The sequence below is a fragment of the Apus apus genome, chromosome 1, assembly GCF_020740795.1.
Source record: "Apus apus isolate bApuApu2 chromosome 1, bApuApu2.pri.cur, whole genome shotgun sequence".
Classification (NCBI taxonomy): Eukaryota; Metazoa; Chordata; class Aves; order Apodiformes; family Apodidae; genus Apus; species Apus apus.
In genome coordinates, this window is record NC_067282.1 from 132,608,230 (window position 1) to 132,632,434 (window position 24,205).

Sequence of the window (24,205 nt, forward strand, 5' to 3'; positions counted from 1 at the left end):
TGGGCTAGTATCTGCTGTTGATAAAAATCAAGTATGATTCCTCTGGAGCAAGATATTTTTCTGAGGGAGTTACACAGAAGGTAGAAGAAAACCACATAGGCACTGTCATTTTGTGCTGCATTGACTGACATGGGAGAGGAGAACACAGGCCTCTTTGCACAACTGCATTCACATCCACTTTTTTCTAATATTTTGTTTCTACTGTTAAGATCAAGAAGAATCACATTATTCTTCACTGGTCAGTACTCTGAAGGAAGTGGAACGAGTACTCCAGTTCAGATATATTTTCAAGGCAAGTAAAGTGGACACCTTATAGGCTGGGATTAGATTATTTGCGTGTGCTTATGAGCATGTTATTATGACAGGATATGAGTTCAGAGAGTGCCAGCTGTTCCCTGTTATTTCCCAATGCACATACCTTTAAGCTTGTGCAAACAGGAGGTATTTTAGCCATATGATGTAAAACCTCTAATCCCATCAGGAATTGCCAAGGCTGATGTGCTTATTTTTCCTTGGGGTCACCTATTCTTCTGACCATAGTCTAAGAAATGGGACACGGTGGGATTCCTGAGAGAAGTAAAAGGCACAAGGTCCAAAATCAAAGCTGATGACCACTGAGAGCTGATGCATCGAAGAGAGGGTGGACATTCTAGCTTAGTATCCTTGGCAGGGGCAATATGGGCTGTGGGGATCAAAGGAAGAGTCACAAGGTGCAGTCTATACAGAGGCATGAGGATGACAAACTCCATTTTAAAACTGAAATAGTAATTTTCAATACCTTTTTTCTTCTGAGGTTCTTGACTTGAAATTGCACAAGGATTCAATTTTCTGAAATGTCTGAGAAATTTTCCCCTAAAAAGCCTGAAGTGTATCTGGTTGATCACATAAAAACCTTCAATCACTTGACACTTCCAGGAATCATGATTAAAATGTTCTGTCTGTATGGGTCAGCTTCTTCATAGAGGCTCTAAGCATTCAGTGTATCTCAATCTGTTTCCATTTGCAAAGTTTTGCATATTTTTCCAGTGGAGATACCAAAATAGTAAATTAAAGCCTACAGAGACTAATCCTGTCTTTCCCTTAGTTACTTTTGACAGACTCTAAGCAATATGCATACTACTGCTGTGGGATATCCCAGAGCAATTCAACCCAGATAGCTTTATTTATGTGCAGCAAGCAAAGAGAAGCTACTTATTAGCTTAAATGAAAAGCTGCTCTAACTAGTCATCACTGTACCTTTGACTGAGAGTGAGGCTAAGGGATCATTTTCTATATGCTACTTTCCAAACCAAACCATGAATATGAAGCACTGTATCAGCAGGATGTTAACAAAATTTAATGTGCTGTACACCAAGTCACTCTAGCATGAAGCAGCAATGGTGTAAGTTGGTATTAAAAGTAGGAGTACAATTGGTTTATTAACTACATGAATCATTTTAAAGATGTACCACAGCAGTAAAAGGCCATTTCAGGTGCTGTGATTACCAAGGGAAATATAATCAGAAGAAAACAGAATAAAACAAGGTCTTTGCGCTTCCTGGCATCGCCAGATGTCCCCTTCCAAAAACCCCACTCCTGCTTGTCATCTTGTGACTGACATGTATGCTGACATTTGCTACTAGTACTGTAGCACTCTGACTGCATTGGAGGTGATAAATGCCAGCAACTCACCTCATTTGAGCTTATTCTTTCACAACATTTGCAGGTATGTTGGTTTTTTTCCCTTTTTTTGAGAGAACATTGGAAAATACTCATGGCTTATTATGGCTAATGGCTCATAATACTTATGTTCTTCAAAATCTTTATGTGTCTAATGTGGAGAAAGCTAAACAGACTTCTTCACATGTCTTAAAAAAACCAAAAAAAAAATCTTCAAGTTGCTTGAGATGGGGGCTGGGCTCTCTTTCCAGGCATCTAGCAACAAGACAAGAGGATACGGCCTCAAGCTGCTCCAGGGGAGGTTTAGGTTGGTATTAGGAAGTACTTCCTCATGGTCAGGGTGATTAGACATTGGAATGGATTTCCCAGGGCAGTGGTGGAGGCACCATCCCTGGATGTGTTCAAGGAAAGGCTGAATGTGGCACTCAGTGCCATGGTCTAGCTAATGTGGTGGTGTTAGGTCATAGGCTGGACTTGATCTTTTCCAGCCTTGGTCATTCTGTGATTCTGTGAGAAAGGTGAGCTGGGAAAAGCTCTTTTTGCATGTCCCAGGACCTGCTCTAGGTGCAGGTACAACACCTATCAACACTAATGCCATGCAATGTAGAGCAGGCACCAATATGCCTTGCACTGCGTGAAGTACCACAGACATCACACTACAGGATACTGCTAATGGGAGATACACAGAAAGCAGCCTCTGGATCTCAAGTAGGAGTAGTCAAGCAGCTATGAACAAAAGTTGATTCTATAAGCAACATCTAGAAGTTTAAACTCTTGAGGAGAGAATTTAAATTCCTTTTAATTTAAAATGCTGATGTATGGGAATCAATTTAACAGGGAACATAATTCAAGCTTTACAGCACAGTATCTTAGTGATTCTAATGCAATACATTCCTCAAAGTTATGCAGAAGTAAATCCTGTGGCTGTGCACCTTTAAATGGAAGTTACACACTTCAGCAGGGAACTTAGGTTACCTTCCAGCATGCTATTTTAGTAATGTTTTCTCTAATGCTTCTTACACACTTATGAAAAAGTCATGTATATCTTTGGTAAAATGATGGTATCACTTAAACAGAAACCTAAGAATTTTCTGTGGCAATCTAATTGAGGAGAACTTTTTTGTATTACGGTTACTACTTTTAAGGAGGTCTCTTCAGAGCTAAGGAAGAAAACTAGAACAGTGCTTAAACTAAAAAAATAGAAGTTCATACACATGCATGAATTTGTGCCTGTCTTGCATTTGCCTCTGAGACAAATCTTAGTTCAGAAGACCTACTTCAAACCTATAGACTTGATTCTGAAGTCATTGAGACACTTGTTATGTGAAAAGTGTGGGTCTATGTGACACTTTAGTTCTACTTGCCTTGGTGCAAACTTGACTGATGCATGTATTTCACAGAGGTTACCTTGCACAGGGCTATGTTTTACTGTCAAACTTTTACTGTCACACAAGTCGAGTCAGGGATACTAACTAAACAAATCCTGAGTTCATCCTATGCAGTTCCTCCTACTGCAAAAACTTCCCCATTTGGGCAATCAGTGAAAAAAAAATACTACTCTGAAACTTAACCAGACACAGTCAAACAAAGGTAGTATCATAACTCAAGCAAGCTAATAATTGACGTATCAGATTAACAACAGCATCTTACTAATGATAAACAATAAAAATAACCTGCATCTCTTTCTGGTGTTCCTTTCTAAAAAAAAGAGGAAACATTTTTAGTTTCATGTGAATTGATCCGGACTGACAAGATGCAATTCTAAAAGCTTTAGTCAATTTAATCCAATTTAGAGAAAAAACCTAAAACAAATTTTAAGCAATTTGACTAATAGAATGATGGAGGGAATCATAACTGTTCACAGATATTCTGTAGCCAGGAAATGAAGCCAAATTGGCCAGCTAAACTGTTCATCGTGAGTTTTTCACTTAGTGTTAGTGTGTTCTGAATGAAAAGAGAGGGAACCCTTCAACATCTGAGTCATATTCTTGTGTCAAACTTACGTAAAACATTAATTTTAAATGTTTAATTTAATGAAACTTTTCAGTTCACAGTTAACAAAACACGACATAATTCGCTTCATTGAACCTCATTCCATAACAAACTCCTCACAGAAACAATTCCATTTTCAAAATCTAACTCACTTTCAGAGTTTCACTTTCTTGTATTCGTAACCAATTTGAAATGGATTTTCCTGCTGTAACAGGCTGCAATTAGGGAAGATAAAAAAGAGTATTTACTATGTCAGTCTAATAAAGCCAATGCAAAAATTCCCTTTTATTTCAAGAAACTTTTATTTGGTCTTTTGACTGAAATAATTTATTAGTTTTTATGCTCCTACTCTTCTAGGTTGCTGAATGATAAGGAAGGTTAGAGCTGAGTTAGTGGGCAAATCATTCAGCGCTAAGGCATTTCTGATGCTCCCACTGAAGCACAGTCAAGTATTTAAGCATGTAAGTGCCACATTTCTTTGCTGCAGCTGAATGCAAAAGGATGGGGGCCTGTTTCAAGGAAGTAGAGAGCACACCACACTGCTGGGTAACCATGACAATGAGACAGCAGGAAGAAGAAATGTTTGACTAAACAGCATCTAGTCACATAACCCCAGCGTAACACTGCTCTAGTTAAACAATATGCCAGAGGGCTAAGAAGGGCTACTTAATGTTGCACAATAAATAAAATGCCCCATCTCTAGGTGGAGATGTACAGGCACCTTTCTGTCTCCTCAATACATGTCCATGTGATCACCTGAGCTTGGGGCAAAGATCTATTTGTGCACATTAAATAATACTGCTGTATTTAGCCACAGCTGGTGGCAGATTATCAATGTAACATCATATTACTACTAAAACCACTGATGTTCTAGCCCAGCTGAGCTGTGCCTCCCACAAAATCCCACTGTCAAGCTTACCTATGAAAATGATGAAAAATAGAAAGTTAGGTCAACGAAGTAATACACATCTTGCTATTAGGAAACATCTATGGGGCACTGCAAAGTTAGGTGGCACTTTATAGATGTTTATGGATTTTGCTCCATAACCCTTAGAAATCAAGCAATGCTCCTCTTCTGCTTAAAAACTATATTTGCTCTGCACAGTTCCTTTATGTCTATGTGTATGGTGCTGAGAAGCTTCACTATTCTGAGGCACAAGAGTGCCTCAGGGGCACAGTTACATCCCTGAGGCAGAGATGGAGCACATCAGACAAAAGATGCTACCTTTTACACCATGCCAGAAGCCTGTGGTGCTTCCTCTTGCTCTAATTCACTTTTTTAGAGAAGCCACAAAGCAAGCCCCTGTCTCTCTCAGGTGTCACCCCCAGTCCTTCTCTACTGTAAGCTCTGGAAGAAGAATGCTCCCTTGCTCAGCTTGTCTGCCATCCTTCTGTAGCTGCCCTCAGGCAGACTAGCCCTTTCTTTGGTTTTTGATCCAGTTTGGCAGCTGGATTTAAACAATCTTCAGAAATTTGTACTAAGTCTAATGTGGTCGGACTTCACTTCTTCTTCACTCCCAAAAGTTCTTTGCAAATGAGACTCCTGCTCCTACATAAGTTGTATCTAATATAACAAAAATGCTGAACTGATCAATCTTCTCACTGCGGACAGATTACAGCTGGATGCATGAAAAGGATACTCAGCAGGAAGGATGCACAGAAACCAAAGCAAGGGAGCTAGAGACCACAGAACCCCTGACATATAGAATATAGGGGATATTAAAAAGTGGGTAGGAGGCAATAAGCAATCCTGGGTCACTATGTCTTTTAATCCTCTGGCTCCCTTCCTGTCTGTATCAGCTGATTTCTGTGGGATGACTCGGTAGGTATTTAAGGAAATGAACTACACTGTTCTGTTATGTGTAGCACAATAATCGACAGCAGCAAATGAAATTTGCATTAAGCTGGGATCACCCAGTTGCAACGGTAGGATAAATTAAATAGCATTTATTAGATGGAAAATATGGAACTCTTTCTGCCTGGGATGTGTCTCTTCTTTGTAGCTGACAAAAGCCCCCATGGTTTGGCTTATTAAGAGCCAAGTTGATAGCAAAGCTGAAGGGAAAAGAGGAGCATTCTCCTTTGTGTGCAAACCCAGCTGAGAGAAGACTTGAGTTTGAGACTGACTTTTAAAGAACAGCAAAAGACTAATGAATTTTTATCCCAGTCAACGTTAGTACATCTGAAAGTCCCTCTAAAAAGTCACAGAACTTCTGCCCCTACTTCACTACAAGATCAGGTAAGTGATATAGTGAGAAAGTTGCTGTGGGTGAGGAGGCTGGACCAGGTGACCTTTAAAGGTCCCTCTCAACCCAAACCATTCCATGATTCTATGATTCTATGAAAGAATCTGAGGTAAAAAAGACTTTTTCAGCTTCCAGAAATCACCATTTTCTGCCACAGTAGACTTCCTGCAGGCTATGCAGCTACATGAACATATTCCATGTTAAAACTTTCTCCACAACAATTTTTTCCCCTCTTTGATTGACTTTTGATATAAAGCAGACTGCACTCTGCATTAACAAAGGAGCTTGATTCTTTGAGGTACAATGAACTGTCATTTCCCACTGAGCCTGTGAAAGGGGTTGACATGCAAAACTGCTGAAGGTAGGTCCCTTGTAGTACTTGGAAATTGCATTCCTGCACCCTCCATTCTCCGACACATTGGGAAAAGGCCAGGAGAAACACTAGAGTTTCAATCCTGACTCTGTGCTGTACTCTGTGATCTGAATCTATCTCAGCTTTTATGACAGAACAATAGAACATAAATACGATTTTGCAAACCAAGTGTAGAACTCTCAGTTACATTTAATGGGGCTAATTTGCCATCTTTTGGCAAATCAAGCATGTTTTACGTACGCTCTTTCTTAAAAAACTCCCTTTTGCTTTTGTAGGTATACTTGCCATTTTTCTATACTAAACAGTTAATGACATTCCAAACTACTAAACAGAAACCTGTGAACATTTTCAGTAAACTCTTTTTCCTACTGTATGTCAGTTGAATGCCTAAAACAGACTAGTCTTGATTTTTAAAGAGAATAATCTATAACTTTTTTTATTTATTTAGAAAAATAATATTTTTATTTATTTCATTAATTTTAAAATAAAAAAGTTATCTAATTTCCCTGTTTCCCTTGTAAAAAAAAAAGGAATAAAAGTGGCAACAGATTTGCATAAAATACCAGTAGGGTAAAAGAGCACTATTGAGGAAATCACCTACAAGTGAGCTAGAACTACAAATTAATAAATTGCAAATTCTCCACCTTGAAGTACTCAAAAGTTCAGAAGTTTCTTTGAGTCTTATTTAAGCCCCTTGAATCTAAGCAATGACATAGTCTCAAATAGTAGCTGCACTATGTGAAGTGTCTTAGAGAGGACGATGCCAAAATGGACTGAAAAATCTTAGACTTCCCAATAAAAACATTATTTTTGGTCAACATTCTTTGCTAAATTCAATCTAAACATATTAATATTTTTGCTCAACCCACAACTGCATTTTTCAATTAATATATTAATTATTCCTCCAGTTTATCTCAGCTTTTTTACATGCCTTGTATCTTTCCTTTAATAGACAATGGCATATATTTTTTCTTATTTAGAAATATGACCTCTCCTAAAACGTCACTCCTATGAAAAACCTCATTTGGAGATGCTGTGACATCTGATGGACTTGAAAACTCTGCTCAAGAAAGACAGGATGTGACAACTGCATGATCCTTGAAGATACTTTAAAGGGCATGCAAGAGATAATCCATTGTTCTTACCACACAGATGTAATGTTGCAACAATGAACTGTATAAATGAGGAGTAACTGTGGGCCAGTCAAATCAAGAAGAGTAAAGAGAAGAAAAATCACAGGAGAAAACTTGAGTTGCTTACTCTTTTGTTTCCTACAGAATTCAGAGGAAAGATTATATGCACACTGCATTTCCCCACCTCAGCCTTTTCCAGGCTTTACACATGAGCAAGAGAAGCCAAGAAGGCATCAGTGTTACTCCACCAAAATGGTCACTTTTGCACTCAGAAGATGTAAATTTTAGAGAGCAGTCTTCACTAAGAGCTGCCTGCAAAAGCTATAGAAGAAGCTCCACTGGTCAGCTGAAGTGCAGGTTCCTTTGTGCACAGATTTAAATGGGAAGTTATTTTAGCTTCAGGGAAGCAGAATCTAAATCTCACAGCACAATACATTAGATAAATATTATTAATTGCAATTAAATTAAATGCAAATCATATATTTTTACCATTTTATGATTAAGAGTATTTCCTAAAATGACAATAAAGGTTAAAAAGAAATGGCCTGGTTGGTTTGTTAAACCACGTGAGTTAATTTCCAGTTGCTGCTTATTTTAACAAAATAAAGAATCTGCAGCATCATAAAAACAGAGATTCTATTTCTTATATTTTTTCCTCATTAAAAAGGGGAAAAGAAAAAATGTGAAAGTGCTAGGGCATTTGGTTTGAGGATCAGTTAATATTTCATTTTGTCTGTAGCATTAATTACAGACTTGATTATTAAACAAATAGTGTTTCATATTAGCTCTATGGCCAAACTTCTAAATTTAGAATTATTTTTTTTAATTTTTTTTTTCATGATGCAGTTTCAATAATAAACATTATGATCAAGTCTAGGTGTATGTTACAGAATTAAAATGCCTCCTTTTTAAGCCCTCGGTGGAATCACTGTTACTGCTCTGCTATGGCTTAGCTAGTCAGCCTATAAAAATGAAGATTTATTTTTATGTGGCTTGAACTAAAATGACTAATTTTTGATGTGTGCTCACCCTTAACTATTAACATTGTGTGCAATGGCAGTTTAAATGTTTTATTTTCAAATAAACAGGCAAATGGACTGTTATTTCTATAAATATTAACAGGATCATGCCCAAGCACTGGGATTTTTCAGCCTGGAGCAAGAGGAAACCACACATTTTCTGTTTATTTTTGTGGGTTTTACTATTTTAAGTAACATCTAGCCCTGGACTGAGAATATTCTGACATTTCTGGTTACTTTGAAGGAAAAAAGTCCCAATAGTTTCTTAGCAAGTTAGGTCAACTTATGCTAAGTCACTGAGTAATAAAAACTGTTCCCTGTGACAACAATATATGCAATGTCCTCCTGGATGTCCATCACAAAGTTTCTTGCGATAAAGCTCAAAAGAAATACATAGGAAGATGGGAAAACAGATGATGGAGGGCCTGGTCCTAATAACATGTATCCAAATGTGCCATTAAGTGTGATTCTGCAGGGATATTTGAGAACTGTCGCTGTCTCCTTAACTGAGAACAGATGTTGATAGTGATATCAGATGCTCTCTTTTGCTCTTTCTTCCCCTGACCTCAGTTTTAAAACACTCATGAAGGACAAGATGCTCAGGTTCCTGTGCTGCCTTTGGAACAGCAAAATCTGAGCATCTGCTGTACAGTTTAGACCTGTGCAGCAGTAAATGCTGTTTTGGTTTTCTTTTGTAGCTGGCTCCGTATGTTTTGAAGGGAGAGAAATGGACAGTTCTCTGGGTTTTTTTGAGCAATACCTCTGCATCTTTTGCTTGGCTTCACTTCGTAACCAGTTGATTATCTGAAGGTAAAAAAGTACTGGTTGAGAATTTTAACTTGCTTTTTGAATGGAAAAATTCAGACACCATTAAGTGACTGGAGTTTTACAAGGGTATAGAACTATCCTTTGAAACTGAAGGCATTTTGCAGCCCAGAGTTGTTCCTCTAAATCTCTGGTCAGTTTGAAATGGTTTGACCTCTGCATCTCATTTCCTTGCAGTAATAAAACGCCAATAAACAGAGAGAAAAATTATTGAAGTAGGTAAATAAATAGGTAAACTAGGGAAGGAGAAAGTTAATGAACTACATTGCAATCACTATGCCAGTATCGCCTCAACTTAAAAGTATTGATTAAATAACTGAATATTTACATCTTGTACTGGAACTGCTGAAGGCAAATGATGCATTGCAAAGCAAACAGAAGCTGACCTTTGCACGTTTTCCCATCAGGCTGCAGGGTGAATCCAACTGGGCAACTGCATCGTACCCCTGTCGCGGTGTCTTTGCAAGTCCGATCACAGCCTCCGTTATTGACAGCACATGTTTCTGCAGAATGAAAGAGAAAGAGAGAGAGAGAGGGAGAAAGGGAGTGTAATGAAATGTTCTGGGGGAGGGGAGAGGCACAAACTCTTTAGGGCAGTATTACAACATTGTGAAAGCAACCTAAGTTTAAGCAAGCCAACTGCAGCAAGCTCTCAAGGTCATCAGGCCCCGTGTACTGGTTTTGACTGGTAAATCGTTTCCGCAGGTCAGGATTTCTTTCTTCCCCCAAACTGGTGTTTTTATTTATTATATTTAGTTAGTGATTTTGGGCTGTCCTAGACAATAGGATGGGTTATTACATATGAAACAATTTTAAAAAGGAAAAAACTGATTGCCTTTAAAAGCAGAACCAAACATTCAGTCTGTTTCGTATCAGTCACTGTCTAGCCAAAGCCTTTTAAGGTTCATTTTTTTAAGTGATGCTGTAGGCATAATGAACTTTAAAAAGCAGTAGAAAGCAAAGCAGAGTGCTAGACTTGGAACTGAGAATTTAAAATCCTTAGTTAAGAAAGAGTTAATGGAAAATGAACTACATATATCACTTTGACAAGAATCTACATGCCCAATCTGTTCTTACTGAACTACAAGCAAAAGGCATCTGGGTTTTGTCCACTTAAAGCTTTTTGCAAATTGAAAGGAGTTTGGAGTGGGTGGGAGGGCATAATTGAGGTCACTGAACCCATTCCAAGCTGTGTCATTGAAATTTCCCAGTGCTTGTAGTATGTAGAAGGGTGGCTGGGCAAACACAGGCAAGAGAAAGCTGCAATACTTCTAAGCTTTTACAACAGTGGGAAATGACTATTAGGTACCACTACATTAAAAAAAAAAAAATCAACTTCATTACAGAAAAACCAAAAACCCCTCCCTCGTTGCCATTCCTTTCTGTTCCTCGTGTGTGCACATGCGCACACTGTTCACATACATATGCACACATACCCACACACACATACATAAAATAGATAAAAGGCAAGTGCAATGATTAACTTTGCTTTGATCCAGAGAATAGAGTGGATGTAAGGATGCCAATTTAGCATGTCAGTTTGAACTGTGCATTTATCTGAAAAGTATTTACTTCAGAGACCAAGTCCTTTTAATAGTATCTTTTTCAGTTGCTCTGGCTTTGATTAAATTAAAATATCCCCCTGCCCCCCAGGACTACCATTATTCTACTCAGCTCACCTCATTCTGGCTTTCCCTAAAGAGGCTTTGTCATTACCTACTCAGATTTACAGACTCCTATTGCTGAATATTCACAGTCTGTGTCACAATTGTACCCTGTGGACAGGGTCTAACAATAAGCTATAGGATATGCTAATCAGGAATTGCCTAAGAACAGTACATTGATCAAAAATTATTTACATAGAACAGAAAAGGCTTTATCTTTCAATTGACTAGTACGAAAAGATTTTTATTTTAAAGTAGCCTCTGTGAATGCCCTCAAGGTGAACTTAGACTGGCCCTTTGGAGGGACTTCATTGCTTCAAAATAAGAGAAAAACAAGTGTAACTGCTTTTTTTTCTTTTGCACTGGCACAGACCTCAGCATAAGTTGTGGAATAAGCTGCTGACACTTATGAACAAACTGAAAGCAAGGGTTTGGGGCACACATGCATTAATAGCACGGGATGGAACTCAGCCGTCCATATACATTCACACATGCTGTACTAGATAGATTTTAAATTTTTACACCATGTGTACTATGTAATAACATCATGTAGAAAAAGCAATCGCTGTACAAATGGATTTGCATATAATTGCCAGCAAGCACAGCTAACAAATGGATTGACATGTTTTCTGGAACAGCTTTCTGAAAATGAGGCTGAGTCTGCAACTCCTTATTTTCAGGCAGAGTTCTTGCTCACCGTAGGTACAACTTGCAGGACCTGAGCCAAACTGTTTAAGTAATACAGTGCTGATTTTCATTTACTCCCCTGGGAAGGACTATTTTATAGACTTAGATGCTGACTCTGCTGCTTGAACAATTCTGTAACTGTCAATGCTGGCATTTGCATTTGAATGTGAATGTGTGTGTGTCCTCATAGGCCAACATATATAAAATGATTTTATGTTTCAGAGAAGGGAAAAAAGTTTCAGGCAATTTAAAACTTTTTTACTTGGTTACAGTTTAATGGTAGGTTGATTCGCCAGGAAGAAAGAGTTAAGTATAAAAAACAGGAAAAAGTGCTGAAGATGTACATTTGGCATGGCACTGCAAAGAGCAGTAAATCTGAGGTTAGCAGATTAACTTTGGCATATGAAGAGTCCTTTATTGCAGTTCATCGACACGAGATGAACATAAGCAGTAATACTTCTGCTTTCTGGATGACATCCAGTGAAAATGAATAGACACAACAATTTTTTTTCCCCATGGCATGGATGACTGGATCTATAGGGCAAGGGTCAGTCAGTGAACAAGAGTTATTTCTATGTATAAATAGAAGGAATCAAGCCAGCTTTTCTTATTTTCACAGAGATTTAGTAAAACAAACTAAAAAGGATAAATACCCTTTAACTTTCCTGGTGACTCTGGCATTAATACATGACTAACTTTAACAGAATGAAGACCTAATTGGGCAAGAGGACATCTGACAGTACCTCTAACATTTTGGATAATCAGAGAGATGTACTGATGAAATTCCTTAAACTCAAGGTCATGAAAAACCTTTTGTAGAAGAAAGTGAAAGTGAATAGCAGAATGTGGGAAAGAGGTACTACAAGCTACATCAAACAGAATAGCTGAGGCCTAACTACAACAGAAACTGAAGTGCCTCGCCATCGGTGTTTTTGTTAGGAATTACTTCCATTCCTTCTTCACCTCACCACTAGCAAACTTTAATATATATTTGAAATGTGGATGCAAGTTTTGGTCTCAAATAAAGAGCAGAAATACTGTTGGTTTTTTTTCTCTCTGCAAGAGGAAACAGCATATTTATTGCACTTTTATTTTGTTGCATATTTCTGATGGTTTTTTTCCTCGTGAGAAAGCAGAAAAAGAAGTGCCATGCCATTGACATTTAGATACCTCCTGAATTATGATAAAACTCACAATTTGAAGCTTTTTGGCTACACTGTGAATTTAAAGGATGTTGGCAGTCCCACTTACATCCTTATTGAATTCCCACCAGAACACTGAGACAGAAACAAGGATCTAAAGAAAAGGACATCCATTTACATACAGCAGTCTGGGACAGCTTACATTGTGTTTTTCCACTGTAAGCTCCTAATTCTGGAGCAGTCTCTTATGTACCTGCTCCCTGGATCTATAGAGAAGAAACAACCAAAATCGCTACCAACATGCTATACCTGTGGTTTACTCAATTAGGATATTTATTGTTTTAAGAACACTCCATTGCACTATGGAATATGCACTGCTTCTGGGTATAAAAATATCCTACTAAACAGCACAAGCTTGAGCTCAGGGAAGTTGATTAAGTTACTAGGTAAAGTTACATGGGTATTCAGCCCTTTAATATGTCACTTCAGTGTCTGCAAGGTTTTAGCAGTGAAAGATAAGTTCTCCAGGTTCTAGTTCTGAAGTTTCTGAACTGAAGCAGAGTCTCTACCAGGTGGCAATAGAGCCTGGTCACTCTGTTAAAAAGAACACTGACACCTGACAGGATTTATTTGGTTTTGAGTACTATTAAATGCCTGAAACTCTGAATACATATATCATGGTTTGGGAACATTTCTGAAAACCTGAATTTCAGCTTCTTTTATGAACCAGATAAACATAACCATTCAAAATTCAAGCTTCTATTCAAATCTGGATTTTGGAAGTGGTCAATTATTTCATAAAGCCCTTGAAAAATTGCCTTAAAGACAGATGTCTCCAAAATCGGTCTCCAATTTCTGTGGCTTCATTTTTCTTCTGTGATCAGAAGAACATTATATGATTTTAAGGCTGTTGCTCAAAATCAGGCAAATCTTGGAATCTTTATTATTCACTTCAGTAGCCTGAGTAAATCTGAACTGAGATCCAAACCACTGTTTTAGGAATTGAGATACAGTGCAAAGCAGAACAAACTTAAATTGGTCTACAGGATTAGAAAGGAAACATGTGAAGATCATACAGGATTAAGTCTTAGTGAGGTCACTCTCTATAATCTTTGATAAGTCATGAGGACGTGGTAGGGTTCCTGATGAGTGGACAAAATAAACATCAAGAAAGGCAAGATAAGGGATCTGGGGAACTACTGGCCTGCTAGTGTCACATCAGACCCCCGTAACTTTATGAAACAATCCTGGAATCCATTTGCAAGCACATGAAAGACAAGAAAACTATTTAGAAAGGCCAGCATCAACTTCTTATGGGCAAATCATGTCTGATTAATCCAACTGCCTTCTACAATGACACGACTTACACTGTGGATAAGGTGGAGAGTTGTGGATGTTTTTCACCTTAAGTTTAGCATGTGCCTTGACAGGGTCTTCCATAGTAACCTCATGGCCACAGTAGTGAGAGATGGACTGGATAAATGGGTAATACAGAGAGTGAAAAATTGTCTGGACAGCTGGACTCAAAGGCTTGAATCAGTGGTACAAAGTCCAACTGACAGTCTGACACTAGAGCCATCCCTCAGCTAGTGATATTAGGGCCAATACTGCCTAATGTCTCTACTAACAACCTGGACTATAGGACGAATGGCACTTCCTGCATGTTTCTGGATGATAGCAAATTGAGGGAGTGGTCAATACACCACAGAGCCAGGCAGCTATTCAGAGAAGCCTTAACAGGTTGGAAAAAATGGCCTGAGGGGAACATTATGAGCTTCAATAAAGGCAAACCCAGGTCCTGCATATGGGATTGAATAATTCCATACAACAGATTGGCTAAAACTGATTCGTTTTGAGGAAAAAATCTGTATCCCCAGTAGACAAGTTGAATGGATGTTCAGAAGTGCTTCCTTAGGGCAAAGAAAGCCAACAACATCCTGTTTTGTATTAGTAAGATTACAAGCAGAAGATCAAGAGAAATAACTCTGCTCTTCTATTTGGTGCTTGGAGTAACAACATCTGGAGTGCTTTGTACAGTTCTGGGCACTACAGTGCAAGAAAGACATGGATATACTAGAGCAAATTCAGTGGAGGTCTACCAAAATAATTTTTATGGTGCTGGAGCACATGACAAGGCTGAGAAGCTGAGAGCTATTCAGCCTTAAGAAGAAAATGCTAGCTGTGTGTACAAATTGGGGGATGAGGGGCTGGTGAGCAGCCATGCAGAAAGAGATCTGGGTGTCTGGGTTGATGACAAGTTGAATATGAGTTAACAGTGTGTCCTGGCAGCCAAAAGAGTCAACCACGTCCTGGGGTGCATCAAGCACAGCTTAGCTAGTTGGTCAAGGGAGATAACTGTCCCACTCTACACTGCACTGGTGCAGCCCCATCTTCAGTATTATGTGCAGTTTTGGATGCCTCAGTATAAGAACAACATAAAACTATTACAAGTGTGTGCAGAGGAGGGTGACCGAGATGGTGAAAGGCCCTGAGGCCTCGTGAGAAATGGCTGAGGTCACTTAGCTCATTCAGCTTGGAGAACAGAAAGCTGAGGGGTGACCTCATGGCAGTCTACAACTTCCTCAAGGTGGGCATTGGAGAAAGGTTATTTCAGAAAAAGGCAAGCACCCTCTTTGTACTGCAAAGGCTCACACAAGAAGGCTGAGCCAGGTGGCAGTTACAAAGAGCCCTGAGGAAAAGATGCTGAATATAACTTGGGCTTGTGGTATTACTGTCTAAAAGCACAAATGCCATTTTGCAGTCACTGTGACGTTGTGCAGGCCGCCAAGATACCAGTCAGTGATGTCATGTATTTCTACTGTGTTGCCCTGTGCTTCTGTATCCTGAGCAAGATCAAGACAGAGGAGAGCTATGTGGATCTCTGCATGAAGGAGGATGATCTTAATTTCATGTTATGGTTGAATGTATAAAAATTATAGAAATATTGCACTAGTGATCAATCAGTGTCACTTCCCTCTGACTGATCAATAAGTAGCTCTGTCACAAAGAGCTTTTCAGCCACAAGGCATGAAAGCAGAACTGAGCCATCCAGCATCAAGGGTGCTTCCTTTGGAGAAGAAGTGATTATGGCAAAATGATTCTCCAATATTTTCGGTTATCCAGCATAGCAGTCTGCAGTCAACAGGATCCAGATGCCCTATTTGTTTTCCAACTCCTGATCATGACTGGGAAGAGTGCAGAACAAGTGTAAATGAAAGATCTGTTTTCAATATAGTGTTTATAAACATGCAAAAAAGCCATAACAGAAGACCAAAAGTGGTCAGCTGTAGTGAAAATTAAAGAAATCATAAATAGCCTCAAGTGAAAATGTAGAGGGAAGCCACTTAAGACATCACCTACATTCAAGGAAGTCTTGAAGCAGCTGTTGTCTTGATCACCATCATTGAAAGGAAGACATGAAAGAGTAAAAACACCTGCTTTCCCTACCTACTTCCTATGGTTGGCCAAATGATAACACTGATCAGAGGGCAAGTTAGAGCAAACTAGCAATTCAACGGCCTTTCATTTAGAATTAATTTGCAGTAGTCTAAAGCTCACTGGGGTAAGCAGAAATAGGGTGGTTGGGCTTTGCTCCCGAAGTCTGTACCACAGTAGAGAAGGTTATTTTGACCCAACTTTTATGTCAGCCGAAGAGCAATTCATGATGGAGCAGTCTGGAGCTGTGAATTTAGGGCAGCTATCAGGTCCTATCAAGTAGGTTGTAGCCCAAGTGAAGTTATGAATAATACTCACAGCGTACTCAAATCTATTTCTACAATTGTTCTGAATTTTGCACAAGGTCTGAACACAGCATCTTATGTTCAGACTAACTGCCTTAACTTCAGGGCTCAGAAAAATGAACAAGTCAATCCTGATGTAACTGAAAGCTAAAGGTTGCAAGCAGAATGGCAGATTTAGTGTACTCAGTATTTTAGCCAGTCCAGCTATGAGGTATATGCATTACCTTAGACCATGTTTTCCTAATGAGAGCTGTGAAGTAATATTGCCTGGCCACAGGAGTGGCAAAATGGGTAAAACTACCAGCAATCTTTGTTCCTCTGCAGATGTGCTGTAAAGAAAATTGTAAACTGCTCCTGTGTCTGAACCAAGAGATAAACTGTTTCTATCTAAATACATTAGCTGATTTGACTGTATTTAATTAACAGTGGAACACAAACTGATTTTCCAGACTATGTGCACAAGACAGAAAAACTCACATATTTGAACAAGTGAGGAAAGATTAAGGATATCTGTGAAAGAAAGCCCAATATCTAGCAATCTGTAAGCATGAATACTGAAAAGACAGAAAATGCTCTGTTAATGCTCATCACCTTGATAGCTATCACAAGAGTTGCCATTCTCCTCTCATTTGCTTCATGTCCTGCACCAAATCCCAACAGTTTTTACAGTCCATCTCAGTAGAAATGAAATTGCAGAACCAACCCTAGATAGAGCACACAGGATATTGCTCAGTTTTATCTTAAAATTGGACTTATTTTTAATTAGTATTTCAAAGGAAACTGCCAGGAATGGGGTGATTCTTTTAAGAAGGGAAAAAAGTGCACAGTTGTGATTGTTTTTATTTTGAGAAGGCCTAATCTTAAACTGTTAATTGTCATAATCTGTAATGATTCTTTGCATCACTGTAGCATTTTGGAGCCCTCATAGGGACCAACGTCAGGACCCTGTTGTGCCAGCTACTAATCCATTATAGTTATTAACCAGTGATGATACTAAGGTACTAGAGCAGTTCTATGGGAAGGCCAGATCCTGCTCAGCTGAGTGGTACTTGTTACTCACCCTAAAGAACATGGAACTAATTCGTTTTAATACTGAAAAGTATCTGGAATCAAATTAGTCCATAACTTGTATCTCATCTCCTCTCATACCTGAGCTCTTTGCCCAGTCTGGCTCACAGGCAGCCTATGCTGACATCTCATCTCTTTCCTTCAGTTAGATACCACAGCACGATCTCAACCAGTAACAGCTCTTTCTGAATTCCAGGTACACTGGGTTTTTGTATAGTACACTCTTCCTCTTAACATTTATGTTAAATAAGAGAATCTAACAGAAATCATTTTACCACTGCTGGCATCAGTGTTGTGTGCAGGTGAATTGCATGACTATGCTGAACAACAAAGACCATCTAACTGGATTAAAAAACTACTCAAATCCCACTGAAATTCTGACCAAAATTACACAAATGATGGAAGTCTGAAACTCAGGAAAGACAATTAAAACAACAGGTATTTAGTTGATTATACTGATAAGCTTGCCTTCAAGTGAGAGGGCATATCCAGTATGAGTAAGAAAGCCATAACACAGAAAAAACATTATAAGAAGGCTGCTGCCACCCATAAAGAGTATTTTACTGCAAGCAGCAGTAGATGGAGTAGACAGCATAAGATGGGGGTACAAGGAGGGACCCAATGGACAACAAGCACAGGGAGAAACTAAACACACAACTAAAATATTTGAATTTTCATTTAAGTGAGAACTATGTTATTATTATGCAAATTATGCTCTGTGATGCTGAAAGGATAGAGAAAGAGCATTCAGAAGAGTGCAGTGAAAGAATCAAATAACTGTGAACAGATGAAGGAGGAACTGAAAGAGCTTGATATTCAGGGAATGAAAAAGGTGAGACAGAAAGGGTAACTTGTGGAATGTGGAATTCTTCATTCCGTTATGCTTGTCTCCTCATTTTCTTGCAATTTCATGATTGGTAGAATTTTATTTGCATGAAAATAGGATGAGAATTCTGTTCTGCCACATACTGAATGTGTGAAGAAATGTCTAGGTGAATCTTGCATTGAATCATGAACCGTGCAGCTCTCATTTCAGAAAAGCTTGATTCCTCTTCAGGGAACAGTACATATTTAGGGAACATTACTTGACAGATCGGATCAGGTGTTTTATAAGCACTGGCTGAGTCCAGTCCAATCTCTTAAAAATAGCACTAGTAGTTGTGATTGTGGTGCTTTTTCTAAATAGAGAAGCTGCATTTAAGAAAAAAATTAAATGCCCTGAACATTGCTAAGGAGCATTATCTCCTGACCTTGGATAAATCCTTTCATTTAAAATGGAAAAGCAAAACAATGGAAGGTATTGGTAGGAATTCTGGATAGGGTCAGAGTCTTTATCATCAGTAAAGAAATGAAGAAAAGGGATTTTTACAGGAAATAGCACACCATTCACAAACTCAATGAACAAAAGTGACGATAACTCAGGATGAAAGGATCTGCCCTTGGGAGAGAGGGAATGCATGAATGAACTCAGGGATTCCTTCTCCTTGTTTTCTATGATTTCATATAGCAAAGTAGAACTGACAGAAAGAGTGAAAGTGAGGTCTTGGTTTCACAGTTAATAACCAGGTTAGCAATCCTCCTGGCAATATGACTACTAAGAATATGTTTTAAATGTTTTATTGATGAAAGGACAAAAAGATTGTGATGCATACAGAGCAGTACACTTGGGCTTTGTGACAGTGAGCATTTCTAAGTCAGAAAAAAGCCATTCAGAGAAATAAAGACATATTTATAGTAATTTGGAAGAGTCCTAGGAGGCAGTACAACAAAGCTAGGAAGTGAAGTACATACTGAAAAGGCGCTCTTGGCTTAAAGTGACCCTTGGTAGGCTGTAACTATGATAGAAGTTAACTGCTTCAGAAGAACACTTGAACATGAACACTAGCTTGCCTATCTCCCTGCTCTTCGAGACAGAAAATCTGAAGGAGGATTATCTGGAAAAAAAAGACTGCAGAATCCATTTTTAATTTGCACTGGAATAAAAAAACCTTACACTTTCTGAAATTTTCTAATGGAAACCAAGAACTTCTAACACCCTTTATTCCAAAGCCTTGGTACTTCGGGCTTTACATGCCATGTTAGAAAACCAGGGCCCATTTCCTGTTATTTTATGTTTATTGAAACTGAAGAATCTCCAGCCTTTATCAGGCAATTGGTTATGAATACTGGCTCCAAGGTTAGAGCACCTTCATGAGGCAGTCATGAGTTAGCCTAATGTTACAGCTTTTCCCTTGAGCATGTGTGGAAAATCACCATGAAACAGTCTTCAGTATAATTTCCTCACATTTCAAATGAACTTTCTAATTGGACTACTGTGTACATTCTGCCTCCCTCTTTCTGAAGATCATTCCAGGCAAAAGCGCTGTGAAAAGCAGAGCCTTCCCACAAAGCTTACTTTAAAAAAAAGAAAGGCTTTTGCCAGAAAACTCTCATCAAATTAATGGATTTTGGTAAAGAATTAATGACTTCAGTGAGTTCTACTGTTCTACAGCTCCTTTCTGAACTGCAAAGGACCTAAATATGGCTCCACATGAATTAAACAATTGTGTGTTTGATACAGCCACTCAAGACAGAGTTTTGACTTTGGAGAAGTTATTCACAGTGAACCATGAGAGGAGAGATCTTTGGATGACTGAAAGAATAACCAAGGAAAGCTTCCATATTGTTACAATGTCATTTTACACATGGCAGGAGAAAATCACGTCATATTATGAGACCCCGGTAATTCTAATTCACTTTGTGTATTACATATGCTTGTAATTAAGAAAGAGCTGTTTGTCTCTGCTGAAAAGAAAACAGTGATTTAAAGAGATTAAGTCCTGAAATTCCTAACAAACAAAACTCCAGACTGAAGGCAACAGCTTGGGTCAGGTAGGCACAATGTCCAGAAAAACAATACACTACAATTCTGAAAACTATAAGCCATAACACCCCTTGCTGCTCTGCCAAGCTTATGGTCTTCAGTAAAAAAGACTACAGCTCTCAAATTTGCAACGTGTCTTATAAGGTAGAAGTAAAAAGAAGTGTGCCTACTAGAGAAATCAGAAGGGTTTTGGTTTTTTTTTCATATGCAAGTTCAAATAGGACATAGATCCTTGCATGTTAAGACCTGAGATTTTTTAGCCTTAACACCATGCAGTCCTGTACCACCAGTTCTTCTCAGCTCTGGAATCCCAAGAATTTCCAGCTGCTCTAGGAGAAAGGGAAGATGGGTGGCTGACCACATGAATGTGCATATGGACAATGCATCTCAAGTGACCTTGCTTTCTCCTCCCATGAGTATCAAGATGAAGTTCACACACTGGGTGTATGCCCTCTGTAGTCCCTGTTTTATGCAAGCTATGTGAAGGAGGATCTTGATTCATGGAAAACAGGTAACATAGAGGAGTGTTCTGCTAAGAGCTGCATAATGCCCAGAAGCATCCGAGTGGGGCAACTGCAGAAGCAGGGATGGTGCTTCACATGGCCTTGTGCCTTGACGTCCCAGGGAGTATGTTCTGAAATTTCCAGGTACTATCAGGAGGCACAAGACTGGATGAAAGAGCTGACCAGCAGACACAGAAAATAGTACTGGCATGTCATGAACGTGGCCAAAGAAGGACCTGCATTTGTGATCATCTATTAGCCTGAACTGGCTCTGGTTATCTGCTGCAACTTTTGTGATTCTTGGAATTGAACTGATGGTGGAAGCGTGCTTTCCAAAGCAATCCCATGTTAAGGCAAAAAAGGAGATGATTCTGTCCCATATAACCTACAGTCAGTCGTGTTGTCTGTCATAAACTAATCTATCTGAGAAACACCCCAGCTGTGATTTTCTCTAATGATTGCTGTGGAGATGAAATGGTTTTAGTGGACTGCACACTCAGCTCTCCAGGCAGGTAGCTGGGTGCTCACTATAAATGGCTGGAAGGCTACTAAAAATGGAAGAGGAGCCATTTGCAGAAGTCAAATGATTCTTGCCTCAGAAAGGAAAAACACAGTACTAGTGAAAATACTACCTTACTTGCTGGTTATGTGTCATTCATATAGACGGATCAAAGACTGGCCTGGAAGCCAATCTTAGGAAACCAAGGATGGGATGGAATATAGTTACACATATATCCCAGCCTGGCAGAGCTGGTCCTTGTTGGTATGATTTTCCAAAAAAATTGAAGTGCTTCCTACACTACAGAAACAATCTAGTTGGAGGTAAACTTTAACAAAAGTAACAAGGTCCAGGACAGTTCCAATGAACTTCACACCTTATACAGTGTTTAACTCTTTAAGCAGTTTAATCAACATTAAAATAATTTGTAGGGACCTTGGGAGCAAGCTACAAGGGAAAGGAAGAAAATTACTTTCCTGTGTCTGAGGTGGGCTGCAAAGAGCCTTAATGATGACTCAAGAAGCCAGTGTCCAATGGTAAAACCTTAAAATGTCCTGACGTACAGTGAGTTGAACATGTCTTGTGAAAGAGTGAATTTTAGTATAGAGTTTGGGTTTCTGAAGACACTTGTAGTGATGGTATTACTGCCATTTGCACCACTGTCCTGGCCTTAAACATGCAAGGGAAATCACTGTGCTTTCTTAACTTCAAGACGGGCTCAATGTTCTCTTGCACTTTGACATACCGATAAGAACTTCGCAAAATTCTCTTCTTGAGACAAGAAGGAACCGACTTTATATCTTCTAAGGCCAGAGGAAGAACATTTTACTGCCAAAGTGAGTTATTACAACAGCGATCTCTGGAAAGAATGGAAAAGGTGGACTGAAGGTGAGGGAGAGAAACATAGCCTTTACAGTTGTTCTGTAGTCAAGTCCAAATGAACCTGATACCTTTGACTACTAAAGAATATAGGGAGGGAAATAAAACATGGTGAGAAATGGGTCAGGCCCACCTCTTCAAAAAGTGCTGAACGGAGGTTAAAGATCTAAGAAACACCCTGGATAGAACATCACAGTTGTCTCACTAAAGCACTGTAAGGTCTAGTAAGGCCTGGGATAACAATGTAGCAAGTGACTGTATTTTTAAAGACAATATAAAAAATATAAAATACAATTTTTTGGTTCTAAATGTTGATGTAAGGAGCAGCCAAAGAAAAAAGCATTACCTTTGATTAGGAAAGGAAGACTTCTTGAGTCTTAAGACCAGATAGTTCTGCAGTTCTGGTCCCTCAAAGAGGAAGTTTTCAGCTGCCTGTCACACCTGTGGAAGCAGTTGACTCATTTGTAATGAAAAGTCATTCAGTGCCATCTCTTTAATGGCAGCACTCTCTACTCTGAATCTTTTTCTCTGAATAGTGGAGATAAAGGACAATGGGAAGCCCTTGGGGTCTTTCTGAACATTATTAAAAAATTTAGATGAAAATTTTTAGGAATCATTGGATGGCTCTAAAGAAGGGTTACTTGTAGATCATCAGAGAAGTCCAGTTTCTTGTCTGTCGCACAAGATCTAGATAACAATGCCTCTACCAGGAAGGAAGGCAGTGTACTTTTCTACTTTTCTCTATTCAGATTTAGCCTCATGTCACAGGACCACACCATGACTAGGACACAGGCCCCTATAAGTCAGTCTGAGCTTCAGAGGCAACCAGTCTTGCTGTAGCAAAATGAGTGGCCCAGGCAGTCATGTCTGACAGCAGTCCCTGTTTCTCCTAAAATGATCCCTTGCAAGCTTATTCTTAGCTTTGGCTGATATGAAGGGTTATAAAGATCATAGTCATTTTAATAGCATGCAGCAAATGACAGGGGACTAGAAATTACTGTCCCAGGACTTGCAATTGAAAGCATCTCTCATCAGAATGCTGAAATCACAGAAAGTAATCTACTTTTCCTGCTCTCCCAGGGTAAAAAATCACCATCCATTTACAAGAGTTGGTAACAAGGTTTCCCGAGGAGTCTTCCAGTACTTTCTAAAACAGCTGCTTAGAAAGGGATGGAGGACACATGGTATACCATGAAAATGCCACTACACTTTTGAAACATAGTTAGACCCCATAAAAAAATTAATTCTGAATTTTCTGTGCATCAAAAATCAGTAGAAATAAACAAGCAGAAAAGTCCCTAAGTAATAAGGCACCCACTCAGATCTCACTTACTAATTAAATTTCTTTTCAGCTTTCCTTAATGTTTTTCTAAGGAATCAGTTTTTCAAACACAGCATGAGACTCTCAGCTCTTGGCTGATACCTGCTAATATAGGAGGTACCGAAGAGTTAAACAACACATTTTGCAAACTCGATTTTTAACTGTCTCTCTAAACCTAATTCTAGAATCTATGATCAGCTTGGAAGTTGCAGACCTGGTCTAACTCAGTAACATGTTGCTAATCTTAACATTTTAATTCTATTTGCCTGGACTCCTGAAAGCAGTGTGAGCTTATTTTCAGATTGGGTAATTACTTCTGCCAAAGGGTGAGGCCGCAACACAGTGCACTATGATGCTCAGTCTCTCTAAACCATATTGTACATACTGTTAGTGGCTGGGCAAACTCACTATTTAGATCAAGTGGACTGGATTTTCCAGTGGTCTAGAGGCCCTCTGCACGCTTCTTTTCCCTGATGTCCTGTGAGACTACGGGTCTTTCTGAAATTACAGCTAGAAGTGTTGATAGCACTTTTAGAAAGCAAGATGAGCTGCCTTATAGCTTTTGTCAGGTTGAATTAAACTGCATCATTAA

The 24,205-nt window shown here is 39.0% G+C and overlaps 1 protein-coding gene across 1 annotated transcript in view; it reads right to left on the minus strand.

Moving 5' to 3' along the window:
* SCUBE1 (signal peptide, CUB domain and EGF like domain containing 1) overlaps nucleotides 1-24,205 on the minus strand; it is a 201,000-nt gene that overhangs the window by 60,396 nt on the left and 116,399 nt on the right. Inside the window, exon 8 of the mRNA XM_051644074.1 lies at nucleotides 9,634-9,750. Coding sequence (XP_051500034.1) covers nucleotides 9,634-9,750 — 117 coding nt within the window. The remainder of the gene's footprint in view (nucleotides 1-9,633; nucleotides 9,751-24,205) is intronic.